Consider the following 16,404-nt stretch of genomic DNA (forward strand, 5'->3'; position numbering starts at 1 on the left):
CCCTTGTCTCTGCCGTGCAGGGAACAGAATACGTGGCACCACTTCTTCCATTTGGACACAAACAGGTCCACTTGGGGAGTCCCCCACCTTCGGAAGATCAGGCTGACCACCTCCGGACGGAGGGACCATTCGTGGCAAAATGAGAAGGTCTGGATGAGGTGATCTGCCAGGACATTCTTGGTTCCGGGTAGGTGGGTGGCTACCAGATGGATGGAATGCCACATGCAAAAATCCCAGAGGCTGAGCACCTCCCGACACAGGGCCGACAACCTGGCGCCGCCCTGCCTGCTGATGTAATACATTGCGGCCATATTGTCCATGAGGACCTGCAACGCCTTGCCTGACAGGCCAGGTGCAACGCCTTGAGCTCCCGGACGTTGATAAGAAGGGCTAGATCGTGCTGCAGCCAGCGGCCCTGGGTGTTGAGCTTGCCCAGGTGCGCCCCCCAGCCCAGGTCCGACATGTCCAAGACCACGGTGAGCAACGGTAATGGGGACACAAAGGGAACTCCCTGCAGCACTGATTTGGGGTCTAGCCAAGAATCCATGGCTCGATACCATGACCAGTCAGTCCAGGGGGTGCCTGCTGGGAACATAGACCATTGTCAACCATGTCTGCAGGGGTTGCGGATGAAGCCGAGCGTGACTGACCACGTACATGCATGCTGCCACGTGGCCCATCAGCTGCAGCCATGTGTGGGCCCTGGTGATTGGATACCTCATGTGGACAATGAGATCTGACAGGGCCTGAAAGCGTGCTTCTAGAAGGAAGGCCCTGGCTCACATGGAGTCAAGAACCACTCCGATTAATGCTGGTCCAGTACATAGAGTTTATGTTTATTAACAAGCCCAGGTCGCTGCAGCTTTAGCACACCTGATCGAGGCTTCTTTGCACCTGCTCCGGAGACCTGCCCTTGATGATCCAGTCATTGAGATACAGAAAGATCTGGGATCCCCCTTCCCCCCCACCCTGATGTCTGAGGTAAGCCGCTACTGGCACCATGCATTTTGTGAACACCCTAGGGGCCGAGGACGGGCCAAAGGGTAGTACCATGAACTAGAAGTGGCACCTGGCCACTATGAAATGCAGGAAATGTCTGTGTCCTGGGAATATGGAGACATGGAAGTAAGCGTCCTTTAAGTCAAGAGCAGAATACCAGTCCCACGGATCCAGAGAGGGGATAATGGAGGTCAGAATCTTCTGCCTTCCATGTCCTGAGGAACTGCTTCCACAGTCCTCAATTGCAGTAGCTTGTCGACCTCCTGAACCAGGAGATGCTCGTGAGATGGGTCCCTGAAGAGGGACGGGAAAGCAGGGGGGCGGGAAGGAGGGTATAGCTGCAGGGTATAGCCTTGAGCTACTATGTCCTGGACCCAGTGGTCCAACATGGTAACCTGTGACCAGGCCGAGCGTAATGGAGAAAGGCAGTTGAGGAAAGGATGAGCAGGATCCAGCCAGATGACTGGAGCGTTGCTCTTGAGCACACCCTCAAAACCATCGCTTTGGGCCCCCTGGGTGCTTAGTGGGCCTGGGCTGGGCTGGCGAGCAAGAGAAAGAAGAGTGGCGACGGCTAAACCCAGTGTCCCTTCTTGTAGATCCCTGCTGGGCTTGCAAAGGCCTCGATGACAGTAGAGGCCAGAAAAGCTTTCTGGCATACTGCGAAGTATGCATGCCCAATGATCAAAGGGTAGCCTTAGTGTCCTTCAACTGGTGTTCATTTGATCAGAGAAGAACCCAACTCCGTCAAAGGGGAGGTCCTGAACCTCCTGGGAGAGGCCCACCATTTGGAGCCAGGAGCTGCGTTGCATGACTACAGCCAAGTGCCATGCCATTTGCAGGGAACATCTGGCTGCCATGGTATCTTCCTCTACCAGGGTGCCAAACTCCTGAGCCTGACCCCAAGGAAAAGAATCCTGGAACTTTGGAAGAATGTCCCAAAGATTAAAATTATATCAGCCCAGCAAGGCCTGATGATTCCCCACCTGGAATTGGAGGCTAGCTGTTGAGTAAGTTTTCCTGCCAAGTAGAGCTTTTTGGCTTCTTTATTCTTGGGAGCAGAGGCAGTGGGGACCTGCTTAACTGTTTCATTGGCCACAGACAACCAGCGAGCCCGGGTGTGGGTGAGTATAAAAGGGACTTGAAACCTTTGGCCAGCACAAAGTGTTTTTTCTTGGCCCGTTTCGAGGTTGGCGGGATGGAGGAGAGTGCTTCTTAGCTCTCTTTTTCAGTGACAGCAAACTGTGTCCGGAAGAGGCTGGTGCCGGCGGCGCACGGAGGCCAAGGCGCTCGGTGCAGCCTGCATAGAAGGGGCAGAAGCAGGTCGGACTCCATCAGGAGAACCCGGAGGCGAATATCCTTCTCTTTTTGGGTGCAGGGCCAAAAGTTCTTGCAGATCCAGCAACGTTCCTTTATGTGTGACTCCTCCAAGCACTGAAGGCAGCAGTTATGGGGGTCACTCACAAGCATAGGCCTGCTGGAGTCCAAGCACGGCTTAAACCCAGGGACTGGAACATGCCTTGCTCTGGTACAAAATGCCCGGCGCGCGCACACACACGCGCACACACACGCGCACACACACGCGCACAGTGTACAAGAGGCCCGAAGTCCAAGGGAAGAAAACCACTCGCTCTCATCAAGCAAGAGAGTCGCTCCAACTTGACACCATGGGCATTAAGAAGGAACTAAGAGGGCGTGGGCCGGCAGCACCTGATATACTGTGGCATTTTAGAGGGTGCCACAGCTGGCCCTACAGGTACCACTAAGGCAAAAATCTCTGACTGCTGCGCACATGGGCGCATGCACATCTAGAATGGAATCGACATGAGCAAGCACTCAAAGAAGAACCTTAATTGAGCTCAACAATAATCCTGTGGTTTTTCAATGTATCAAATGTGTCAGGCAGGACTTAAGAGGAGATAGAGATTAGTGGCTGCACCACTTCAGCAGGTAGAGTTTTCCTTTCCATGTGTTTTCTAATATTATGCAGTACTGTTTGTACCTCCAGGAAGCAGTTTTGTTCTGTACCAGAGGGCCATTTAACAGCCAAGTCTTGAGATGAAGCACAGATAGGTTAAGTTGGGTGATGGATCCTGACTCCTGGCAGTGGATCTCTTCACGCAGTCAAGACATACAAATCAGCTCTGGAAACCACACCTGTTTCAGCCATGATGGTGCTATGAGAATGGTTACTAATTTCTCCTGTTTCTATTTGTTTGGGATCTTGAGCAACAAAGGCTTCAGGGGATAAAGCATACTTAATACACGAGGCCAAGAGATGACCAGGGCATTTCCTGTCAAGTCGCAGCCATGCCCTCCCCTTGAACATTGCATCAGATAGTGTGCTAAAGAGATCCATCTTCAAATGACCCCAGGAAAGACATCCTTTGGAATACTTTGTTGTTCAGCTCTCACTAGTTGAGGCAAAAATGCCCGTTGACAGAGTCCACCAATGTGTTTTGAAATCCTGGCAGATAAACCAATGAGATCGGTATGTGGTGTGATAATACCAATTCCTTGATCTTACTGATTCAGTGCATAAAGCTGGGATCTCGCACCTCCTTGTCGATATAATGCTGAACAACAGTGCAGCAATATATTATTCTGACTGGGTGGCCCCTGATGTAGGGTAGGAAGTACCAGCAAGCATCATGAACTGTTCATCTGCCTTGTGCTGTTAGGCTGCAGCACACTTTCAGAAATGATCAGGATAGCATCTGTAGTGATGATCCTTGTGAGAGGAGGCTACAACAGAACAGAACTCTCATGCATACCTTTGGAAGATCCTTCCACCACTTTAGAGAACTGAGACTCTGAGATATGGACACCTACTTGGATGGACTGTGTTTATTCAGGGTGTAGACAGGTTCTCAGGCAGGCTTAGAGACACTGAGAATGTATTCTTGACAAGGGTGCCATCAACACATATGCTGCCAGATGGTCCAGAAGTTGCAGGCAAGCCCTTGCTGTGGTTTGTAGACTATTCTATTCTGAAACAAACCTGGACGTTGTGGCAAACCTGTACATGCGAAGTATGCACTGGCAGTGAGGCAGTCCAAAGTGGTTCCGATGAAATCTATACATTGAGTGGGCGAGTGCAGACTTTTCCACATTGAGGCAGAACCAAAGGAGCAGAACATGAGATAGGGCCTTGCTGGTTGCTGTCAGTACCTTGAGAAATGAGCAACTTTCAGATCAATCGTCCAGGTAGGAAAAGACTATTATTCCCATCTGATGAAGATGGGCTGCAACAGCCGAGAGGACTTTGGTAAAGACCTTGGAGCAGTGGAGAGGCCAAAGAGTAGGGCATGATACTGATAGCAGTCCTTATCCACCCCAAAATATAAGAAGTGCCTGTGAAAAGTGTGCATGGCTATATGAAAAATAGCATCCTGAAGGTCAAGGGAGACAAATCCCTCTTTCACCCAAGAGATTGATCACTGCTAGAGTTACCATTTCAATCATTGACAGTGGATGAAGGTGTTCAGAGTTCTGAAGGCCAGAATTGGTCTCCATCCTCTGTTTCTCTTATGGATGAGGAAGTATCGGAAATAGAACCCTTTCTCAACAAAGTCCAATGGAACAGGTTTGATCACCCCCAGTGTCAGGAGGGATTGTAGCTCCTGCCTCAATTGGTCCATTGAGGTGGGGCATAAGGGAAGGGGGCAGGATCCCAAGGATCTCCTTGCCGGGTTTGCCGAGTTTATATCCTCCAAGGGGTTTCTTACTCAGGGTGCTCCTTGAGGGATGGAGACCAACAGAAAACAAGTTAATACCAAGTGATATTCCCTGCTCGTTCCCCTGTGCAATATAGGCTCAGGTTCTTCCAGGATCCAAAGATCCTTGTGGAAAAGGAGCCTGGATGGTACTAGGGACTCAAGATAACCTTCAGGAGTTAGAACACTGGGTGGTCCTGGAAATGGAACCAAAGCACAATCTGTGTGCCTTCATTGCTGCCCGCAGAAGATGTGGCTGATTACTATTTCTGCTTAACCTTAAGAGTCCTTGTGCTTTGGAAACATTGGGTCTGGTACTAACTTAGGTGCTGCTGTAGCTTAACAGATGGCTTCTAGGTATGTGGGGTGGTTTTCTAGCTAGTGCCAGGGTCTTGGTACCAGAGGAGATAGGAGCTCAGCAATACCCTTGTTGGTACATGGGGCCTCTCACAATCCAAACCAAAAGGGTGACTTTTCCCTCTCTCTTATCCCATCCTAGGAAATGGGAACTCTTTTTTGATGATCTGAACAGTTCCGAGGAGTCTCCAGGGTCTTTGCTTACTGCAGCGGCAGTGACAGCTGCTAAGGCCCTCTGCGCAACCAAATCTGATGTACAGGATGGGACTTGGACCCCACAGCTCTCAAGGAGATGTTCCATCAACTGGCATTTTAACCTGTCTTCCCTTCATTTTTTAGATCTACTTTTCAATCCTAAGCAGCTTTTACATTTGGAAGATGCAAGTCTCTCCCCCAAACAGAGGCCACTCGAGCGTTCGTCGTTGAGGGGAAGAGACCTGTCAGACCTGCCATAGGGTTTGGAGCCCAATGTCTGGGGCATAACCCATTACTCGAGGCTGCAGATTGCAGCCTGAGAAAAAACAAAGGCCCTGATCAGGCAAGGAAAAAGTGGGGGAACCCACCCCCAAAAAGCACAAACTGTGTTTAAATAACAGAAAAATAAAATAAGAGCAAAAGAGATAGCAAGCTGCATGACTAGGGACAACACAACATGCCTCTCAGGCCACAGGCCATTAAGGAGGAACTAGAGTAGTGGTGGGTCTGTCCCACCCCATCCCACATACCCTCAGATCAGAGCACAAGGATATCTAGGGCGTAGGACCAGCTCCGCGGATACTACTGAGGCAAATCTTCAATCGGGCGCACGCAGATCCTGAAGTGGAGCACCCACAGTGACACTACTTGAAGAACTTTATGAATGCTTATTTGCCAAAAATTTCCTTTTAAGTGTATGGATATGACTTCTCTCTACTAAGTTTCTTTAAGTAAGTTGTAAAATCAAACCAACTAGACAGCAACTCAATCCATAAAAATAGTACACGCTAGATCTGACTGTTGTTGAAGTCAACGTGAATTGAATGTGCATCAATGGGAGATGTCCCTATATATGTTTTGAGACTGAAAATGAATGCTTAATATACAGGCTTCCTATTAGCACACCATCTTCACAACAAATTAAAATTGTGCTGGTAATAGCTTCCCCTACCCAAATAAATCCAAATCAGTTTAACAGAGAAAAACAAATTGGGTGTTTAGGTATGTATCAGCATTTCTTGAGCATCATTACCATGGTATATTGGTGATGAGTACCTGAAGCTATATAGTAAGTAATCTTACAAAAAAATAAAAAGCCTTTGAGGAGCGAAGTTGGGAAAGGGTGCTAGACACCACAGCAATTGGTTCATTTAACAGACATAGAATTAGCGGAGTTCTCACATAGTTTTCTAGGTTTGTCTAAGGAAATAGTACACCAACCTTGCCCACTGTTTAACTTTTTATTATAGCTCTAGGATTTTCAAATACTGATAGAATTATTTTCTCAAAGTTTCCTCCTACAAAGAGGGCTAACTGCTGAACAAAATGCTGAGGTGCACAACATTGCAAGGAAGACCCAAATGTTAAAAGTAAATTTGTAGTTAAAAACTTTGTATTCACCATTTACAGCTACTGAATGTATTATCTTAATCAATCCTACATTTGCATTGCAACTTTAAAGTCAGTATTAACCATCAACACTTTAAGATATCACTCCTATATTTTTGAGTGTGTGAAGACAAGAAAAACAAAAGTACTTCAAAATGCAATACTTAAACAAATGTTCTTTAGCAGATTGGATAAAACTTGAGTTAAACAGAACTCTTATTTAAAAGATTTTTAAAACAGACCTTAACATTTAAAAAAAAGTCAGTTCACATACACATTGCTAGTTTGTTTAGTAATTTAGGAATATAGAGTGGGAAGAAAGTAAAGTAGATGTTTTGGACTTGTTTCTTATTAGTTTCCTAATACTTAGCCAAATGTCTTCTTAGTAGACAGAAAATTTATGTTAGGGAAGAAAAAAAAAAAAAAAAAAAAAAGAATTCTCACATTTAAAGTGCTCATCTATAATGAAAAAAAGGCAAGCCTTGCTAATCAGTGTGAGAACACCCCCCATCACATCCCCCCAAAAAAGTGACAGGAAGACAGCTGATGCAATATTTGCAGCCTAGACCAAGCTTCCTTTATATGGAATTTCCAAAATTAAAATAAGTAAATAAATAAATTTTAAAAAGCTTTAGCCAGGCTATACTCCATCAGGATTTGTGCTCTGAGGTCACTTAGATGTTGTTGAAAATCCCATTCTCAGGTGTCCAAGATACAGGTTTAGAAGCCTAACTTTTTGAAAATTTTAGCTCCGTGTGTATAAAAATTTCACAACTACTTTATTAATATATTAGAAGTGTAAATATTTCACTATTAACACTGAAAGAACTTTATTTTGAAGTGACTAATTTCATTCCACTAGGAAAAAAGTTTAATAAAGTTACAATTTTAGTCCCTGATCATGCAACATTTTTGCATGCGCTTCACTAAGGAAATCAGTGGAACTTCATGTGAATATTATATACTGCTGAAGCAATTGCCAGATCAGAACCTTAAATTTCAGTATTTTGTTTTTCACCTGTGTTTTGTGAGATTCTAAGAAGATACCCTACCAGCTGTGGCATTTTAAAATTTATAAATGAACTAAATTATAATTTTATTATTTATTTATTTTTAAGAAAAAGCAAACACTAAAGTTGAAATAAAAATTGTAAGTAGCTTTTGCAGAGCCTCAATCTGATTTACTTTTTTTTTTTTTTTTTAAACTCAAGTGTTTTAAAATCAACACACCCTGTTCTTTGTACAGAGGCATGTCCAATCATGTGGACAACATTTATTCGCCCAACTATGTCCATTTCTACAAAACAGCCATCAATACTTGAATTCATCATTTGTAGACTACACAAAAACACAAGCAACTAGAACCACCAGATGATATCTGGAATTTCTCCTAAGAACTTTGTAAACTATTTTACAGGACAGATTTAAGTCAGAATTCAAGAACGAGAGAACTAATTTACAATCCTTAGTTTCTCAGTAGAATATGCTTCACTCTGCTTGTTTGAAAGTTAACTTACTTAGTAAGATGCCGACATAGCACATCTTTACAAATTGGCTGCTCAGCCAAAGTCAGCCAGAACTCACACGCCTCCAAAGCCACATTTTCATCTTGGTCCTGGGTCCTCTGAAGCATGTACTACACAATATGGAGAGAAATCATTACTTTATTCGCTTAGGTTCCTTTGGACACTTAGAATTCTATCAAAGTTAAATTACTACATGTGTTAGTAGTTTACAACTGCAGTTTGCCATTATGAATGATCAAATTTTTTTTAAAAGGTGCTTTTGGATAGTATATACAGCTGCAACAGACTGCCACTTGGCTTAAGAATTTTAAGTACAGGCTATGTACAGTGTTAAGTCCTTCACTGGTCAGTCATCTTCCAATGCTCGCTAAACCTGAGGCTTGAGTCAAACATTTCGGAGTTTTTAACAGCTCGCTCTCCCACCCCATTTGGGGGCGTGGAGGGGGGAGGGAGAGAAAAGAAATCTCTCCTCCACCAGCAACTGGAAGGTGCAGCTCCATTAATATATAGATGCAGGTGTTTTCATATTACCTTTAGTACCTTAAAATCCCTACTTCCTTTCATAATCTTAACTAAGAAGCATGAAATACTTTTAAAATAGTATGACCATAATCAACATGTGTATGTAACAGAGTGAATACAGTAAAGATAAATAGTGGAAATGATAATCTTATTGCCAGCAAGAGCTTCGAAAGACCATGTCTCAAATCAATGAGGGTCCTATAAAACTTAATACCCCATAATCATTGCTTTAAGCCAAAACACACCATTTCTTGCATACTGTTCATACTGTTGCTATACCACTTGTAATACAGAAGTGCAATGTTCATTCAAACCTCTCCCTCAAGACTCCTTTAAGTTCTACAATCTTTGCATCTTTTCGTGCTGGTCCTTATACATGAAACCATGTTCCAATTTAGAAAAAACAAGAAAATCCACTTGGTTTACCATACCATAATACCTGGAATAAGGCCTTTAAAAAAAAAAAATTCCTCCAATTGCTTCAGCATGTCACAGTCCACCTCCAACACATGAGCAGAAGGGAGTACATCACGAGCATCCTGTGCATTCCACAGCTACAGAACTTGCCACAGATGTTATGCTCTTTCCACAGAACTGCGCTCCAGAATCTGAGCTTTCATTAAAACAAATCTGTTTCTAGCCCTTCAGTTGCAATGATAACCTTCCAAATGTGAATACTGAGTAAACCAATGCCATTCTCTGCCTTGGTCTACACACAATTTGAAACTACAGCTCTAAGATGATGCAAACAGTCAGGGATCTGAATACAACTGCAGTTATGTAATTTGGATTTTTTTCCAAAAGGAAAAGCCATCTGCTGATTTGCCATAGCCAGGTACCTGAGATTTTGTTTTCATTCTCCTTGCCACTGTCTCTTGCTCTCCAGTTTTCTCCACAAGTGGGAGTTACTTGGATCACAGTACATGCACCCTACACTCAGCTACGTGGCAGTTGGTTAGGGAGCCAGAGCTTGAGTCCAGTTTGGAGCCAAGGAAAGGAGAAGAATTAGCTGGCCAGCTAGATAGCCTAAAGAACATCTCAAGAACTAAGGCCTGGGAAGTGAATCGGACTCTGTGGAGAACATAACAAAAACCCTCAGAGAAAGGTTATATCAACAAGTATTTTCAAATGCAAGACACAGCTGTGCGCCCATGCGCACGCACTGTAAAGGAATGGGAATGAAGATTATTTCATAGCAATAGAATAAATTGGTGTTGCAGCAGCCGTATTGGCCCTACTGTGCTATGAGATACATAAAGGCATTACACACCACCACTTGCAACTGAGGCCCGCAATAAAACTGTTTCACAGAAGTAATAGTGTACTCAGAACAAGACTTAGGACTCATGTCAAGAACTTCCTTGGCAGCCAGACCACAATTATAGAACCCTCTACCTGAAGGGATCATGATGGTCACATATTTTATAGCTTTCGGATGCAAATGCAAGTTTGATTTTTATGTTGCTGCTGTCTGTTATCAATAAGCACCGTACATAAAGTCATCTCACTGTTCACAATTCTGCAGTCATATTTTCTCCTTTGAGCATTGCCCATGTGGATCCACACATTTGGATAAATATTCTCTACGGGCACAAGATGGGTATCTACTACTTAGCGTGGAGACACTTTGAAATTATCTTCAGTGAGATAGTATGACCTTTTGTTTCAGCAAATATGGTCATAGAGAGGAGATGAGAACACCTGAAAGATAATAGTCCTATAAAGGTATCGGTCAAGGTCTGAAAACATCCAAAGAATTCAGCTTCTTCATGTAGCAGCACTTGATGCCAGGACAGAAAACTGGTACTGTGATGGATTGGGTCGAGGCGGTTTCAGAATTCCACTTAGGTTGGGTGTGGTTTCCTCTCATACATCCTTCTATATGGACAATGTGAAGGCAGCCAGATCATAAGAGTTTGGAGCTCATTGACTTCTCTGCTGAGGCATTGCTGGCATATGATGGCATATATAACAACCCCTCTGCCCCTCTGCTATGTACATTGGCCAAACTGGACAGTCACTACGCAAGAGGATAAATGGACACAAGTCAGATATCAGGAATGGCAATATACAAAAACCTGTAGGAGAACACTTCAACCTCCCTGGCCACACAATAGCAGATGTAAAGGTTGCCATCTTACAGCAAAAAAACTTCAGGACCAGACTCCAAAGAGAAACTGCTGAGCTCCAGTTCATTTGCAAATTTGACACCATCAGATCAGGATTAAACAAAGACTGTGAATGGCTATCCAACTACAGAAACAGTTTCTCCTCCCTTGGTGTTCACACCTCAACTGCTAGCAGAACACCTCGCCCTCCCTGATCAAACTAACCTCGTTATCTCCACACTGATATATACCTGCCTCTAGAGATTTCCATTACTTGCATCTGAAGAAGTGAGGTTCTTACCCACGAAAGCTTATGCTCCCAATACTTCTGTTAGTCTCAAAGGTGCCACAGGACCCTCTGTTGCTTTTTACAGATTCAGACTAACACGGCTACCCCTCTGATACTATCCAGAAAGAAGCATCGCTTCACTTGCAGAGCTGTAAGATAACAATCCCACCTTTTTTAGCCAGTTGATGAAAACCGGTCATCCAGGCATTTGCTGAACTGACATAACTGAGGGGTAGTTTACTGAAATCTTTCGGAAAGCATGTGGGTTGTTTTGACTTCCTGATCATGAACAGCAGGCATTTGTCGCTACCATCTATGTTGGCACAGATGTGCAGTTATCCTGTCCTTTGAAGCTCTCTCTCCTTCTAGCTCTAATTTTTTCCTACTTGCCCTGTCAGAGCCTTTTCAGGTAAAATCCTGTTTTGTCAGCATTGTAGATATCAGCCAGGGGAAACTTTTCAAGAATGTGAGGACTTTTTTGCACTGCCACTGCTCAGCTGCTGATTTGTCTGCCGACTTTTTTTTTTTGGCGCTAGGCTCTTTTCTGTAAGAGACATTGAAGAGTTTCTACCATCTGGTAACCAATTGTCACTTGCCTTAAAATCATTCAATCCAAGTGAAGCAGCAAGCTGAAGGTTTTTTTTTCCTTGACTGCGGGTCCAGCAAGCAGTGCTCCCTGTGCCCTCTTCTCCTTGAGCCACATAAAGAGAACCTGGTCAACATCAGGGGCTTTTCCTTCAGACTCATGCTTACGTCAGCTATTCGACTGTCCATCTCCGTACTTAGTCAAAAGCTTTGACATTCTGCAAACAACTGATTTGAGCAACTCCCACTTGACTGGGACTTGGTTTTGAGTAGTCCCTGAAATTTGATAGTCTGGGATAATCTGTACTTTCTTTCATCGAGAGACTTCTTGGCATTTTGTCTGGTTTTGCCACACACACACAAAATGATGCTAATGAGAGGATGATGTGATGTCACAATGTCACAAAATGACAGGTTTCATAGTAGCAGCCGTGTTACTCTGTATCCGCAAAAAGAACAGGAGTACTTGTGGCACCTTAGAGACTAACAAATTTATTTGAGCATAAGCTTTTGTGGGCTACAGCCCACTTCATCAGAGGCATAGAATGGAACATTACACACACACACACACACACACACACACACACACACACACACACACAGAGAACATGAAAAGGTGGAAGTAGCCATACCAACTGTAAGAGGCTAATTAAAATGAAGTATCAGCAGGAGGAAAAACAAAAACAAAAAAAAACAACTTGTAGTGATAATCAAGATGGCCGATTTTAGACCAGCTGACAAGAAGGTGTGAGGATACTTAACGTGGGGAAATAGATTTAATATATGTAATGACCCAGCTACTCCCAGTCTCAAGTTAATGGTATCTAGTTTGCACATTAATTCAAGCTCAGCAGTTTCTCGCTGGAGTCTGTTTTTGAAGCTTTTCTATTGCAAAATTGCCACCTTTAAGTCTGTTACTCAGTAACCAGAGAGGTTGAACTGTTCTCCTACTAGTTTTTGAACCTTATGATTCCTGATGTCAGATTTGTGTCCATTTATTCTTTTGCACAGAGACTGTCCGGTTTGGCCAATGTATATGGCAGAGGGGCATTGCTGGCACATGATGGCATATATCACATTGGTAGATGTGCAGGTGAATGTGTCCCTGATGGCATGGCTAATGTGACTAGGTCCTATGATGGTGTCATTTGAATAATTATGTGGACAGAGTTGGCATTGGGTTTTGTTGCAAGGATAGGTTCCTCGGTTAGTGTTTTTGTTGCTGGTGAGTATTTGCTTCAGGTTGGGGGGCTGTCTGTAAGTGAGGACTAGTCCGTCTCCCAAGATCTGTGAGAGTGAGGGATCATCTTTCAGGATAGGTTTTAGATCTTTGATGATGTGCTGGAGCGGTTTTAGCTGGGGGCTGAGGGTGATGGCTAGTGGCTCTTATGCAGCTGCTTTGTTGCTGTTAGCAAGTGGAGAATTTGTGGTAGGGAAAGTGTTCCCAGTGTTGCATCCGAAGAAGGAGGTTTTTACTCACGAAAGCTTATGCCCAAATAAATCTGTTAGTCTTTAAGGTGCCACCAGACTCCTTGTTGTTTTTGTAGATACAGACTAACACGGCTACCCCTTGATACTTGTTCCCAGGGAAAAATGCTGTTCATAAGCAGCAGTTGCTCTTACAAAGCGTTGCTGCACTGGTGGCAGTGAATCTCTCAATGCCAATGATGGACCTGATTCTGCCAGAGTCTCCTCCCCAGACCTCTTTACAAAGTGTTAAGATATTGTTAACCTATAGAGGACTTCCATTTTTCCAGCGTTATCTATGTGAAATATTCCACCAGCATTCCATTCATTTAGGATCCCCCTCCTCCCCACCCCCAACACTCACGCTCTTGGCTTATTTAATTCAGTTTGAAATTAATTCTCCCCTCATTTAAGTTAAGGTCAGTAAAGTATATAATTTGGACCAAGTGTCACATATACAAATCAGCTAGTCAACCAGAAGATAATTTCACAGTTGCCAAAAATAGCCTATCATAGAATCATAGAATATCAGGGTTGGAAGGGACCTCAAGAGGTCATCTAGTCCAACCCCCTGCTCAAAGCAGGACCAATTCCCAACTAAATCATCCCAGCCAGGGCTTTGTCAAGCCGGGCCTTAAAAATCTCCAAGGAAGGAGACTCCACCACCTCCCTAGGTAACGCATTCCAGTGCTTCACCACCCTCCTAGTGAAATAGTGTTTCCTAATATCCAACCTGGACCTCCCCCACTGCAACTTGAGACCATTGCTCCTTGTTCTGTCATCTGCCACCACTGAGAACAGCCGAGCTCCATCCTCTTTGGAACCCCCCTTCAGGTAGTTGAAGGCTGCTATCAAATCCCCCCTCATTCTTCTCTTCTGGAGACTAAACAATCCCAGTTCCCTCAGTCTCTCCTCATAAGTCAGGTGCTCCAGACCCCTAATCATTTTTGTTGCCCTCCGCTGGACTCTTTCCAATTTTTCCACATCCTTCTTGTAGTGTGGGGCCCAAAACTGGACACAGTATTCTAGATGAGGTCTCACCAATGTCGAATAAAGGGGAACGATCACGTTCCTCGATCTGCTGGCAATGCCCCTACTTATACAGCCCAAAATGCCGTTAGCCTTCTTGGCAACAAGAGCACACTGTTGACTCATATCCAGCTTCTCGTCCACTGTGACCCCTAGGTCCTTTTCTGCAGAACTGCTACTTAGCCATTCGGTCCCTAGTCTGTAGCAGTGCATGGGATTCTTCTGTCCTAAGTGCAGGACTCTGCACTTGTCCTTGTTGAACCTCATCAGGTTTTTTTGGCACAATCCTCTAATTTGTCTAGGTCCCTCTGTATCCAATCCCTACCCTCTAGTGTATCTACCACGCCTCCTAGTTTAGTGTCATCTGCAAACTTGCTGAGAGTGCAGTCCACACCATCCTTCAAGAACAATGAAAGATATAAATATGCAAAATACACACAGCTCACACCACACACTATTTATTATAACTATTACTTTAAAGTATTTTTTGTGCATGTAATTTAGCAAACAAAATTTACCTCAACTATACTGATCATATGAGGAAGCAGGCGATCCATTCGAACTTCCAGCAGCATTACCAAAGCCCGACACACATTTTTGCGTACTTCAGGCTCCTCATCTCCAGCCAACGCGAAGAGATTCTGTGGGGGAAAATTAAGACTCTTCTAATCCCATTATTTTATATAGAAAAGTACTTGCTGTCATCAAGCAAGCGATCATGCAAGTGCACATTTCTGTGTTCAACACTCAATACCATTCAGTGATTGGAATTAATGATCCTTTACAGTCACCTGAAAGTACATAATACTGCACAGATTCTCTAACACTTTATATGGATATGATCAGGGCTTGATTAAAGCATAGGCACTATATACTATTGCCTCCTGGAGTTATGTACTTTTTCTTTAAATGAAAGTTTAGGGCTAGAAACTTGCCTTCAATCTAACAGTTACAAAGAAAGACTTGAAAACATGACCCTAATATAATGGATGCATTAACATTTCCCAAAGTCTGCAGACAGACAAACAATAGCGCCAAAGGGTGATATTTAATCCCTTGATGGCTATGTAGCGTTAACACCAAGACTCAGTACCCCAGCAGGCCCTGATGAGAGGCTTCTGTGGCAAGTAAAGAAAACAGTACCAGGCCTGATCCACCCAAAAAGTTGCCTCAGCAACAATATTAACAATTGTGGGATAGGGACCCTGCTGCTGCCAACCCAGTATCTCCAGGGAATGAGGAGAGAGGCCCATCTCTGGAAGGGGACTAGGTCCCCCTGCTCTCATACTCCTGGTGGGAGGGAAGGCGCACGCCATGAGGATTGGCCACACCAAAAAAAGAAGCTTATGAGGTCATAGGGGCCCCTCCAAATCATCATGTGCCTAAGGCCCTAGAATGCCTTGATCTAGCCCCCAAAGTCTTAAGAAATCCAACATAAATCTAAGTTAAATAAACTCACTTCTAAGCAATGAGGACCATGGCACACGTGAAAGAAACTGGATTAGTACTGGTAATGAAAGAGCCCTCTACCATCATATACTCAAACATTTTCTCAGAACAATCCAGTGGCTCACAAAGGATAAGTATTTTTCTTGTTTAAGTGACACTACAGCATGTATTCTCAAAATTCCAATTATTCACATTTAGAACTTTCCTCATCTTAGATTTACATCAACTCCTTCCAATGTAAGACAAGCCACAAGGACCTCTGAGGCTAAGTTCACTTAAAAGGGAGGTTAGAGCAAAAGGTATTCTGGACTGGCCCACAGACAGGCAGTGCTGACCCTATGGAGATATGGCCAGACCACTTAAAGGCTGTGCTGACTCAATATATCCTGCTTCTAGGTAGGCCACAGATGTTCAAATGCAAATTAAGGCCGTCATCTCCCAGCACAACAGTGCATGAATACAAAATCTAAGGGTAGCTGTAACCCTGGGTCAATATTCATATCTAGCAGACACAGGATACAATTGCCAAACCCTATTCCAGCAGAAGTTAATCAAGACCCTCACTGTAATGTGTTATATTGCCTGGAGGATTGTTCCCCCGTCCCCAATCCCCTCCCACAGTTACCTACTGACAACTGCCCTATATGTATAAATACATAGGCCAAAGAGGAGCAGAAATGGAGGTAACAGGAGGGCATGCATGATCACATGAATTTGCCCGTGTAATGACTGTAATTGTGTATGGTATATGTATTTACAAATCTATCTATTGTGTT

At 44.0% G+C, this 16,404-nt stretch overlaps 1 protein-coding gene across 1 annotated transcript in view; it reads right to left on the reverse strand.

Moving 5' to 3' along the window:
- The window catches only part of TNPO1 (transportin 1), a gene marked incomplete in the record, with an annotated part of 160,002 nt that overhangs the window by 71,170 nt on the left and 72,428 nt on the right, over window positions 1–16,404 (reverse strand). Inside the window, 2 exon segments of the mRNA XM_034774657.1 lie at window positions 8,171–8,289; window positions 14,698–14,820. Of these exon segments, the coding sequence (XP_034630548.1) occupies window positions 8,171–8,289; window positions 14,698–14,820 (242 nt within the window).

Source organism: Trachemys scripta, chromosome 6 (genome assembly GCF_013100865.1).
Source record: "Trachemys scripta elegans isolate TJP31775 chromosome 6, CAS_Tse_1.0, whole genome shotgun sequence".
Taxonomy (NCBI): domain Eukaryota; kingdom Metazoa; phylum Chordata; order Testudines; family Emydidae; genus Trachemys; species Trachemys scripta.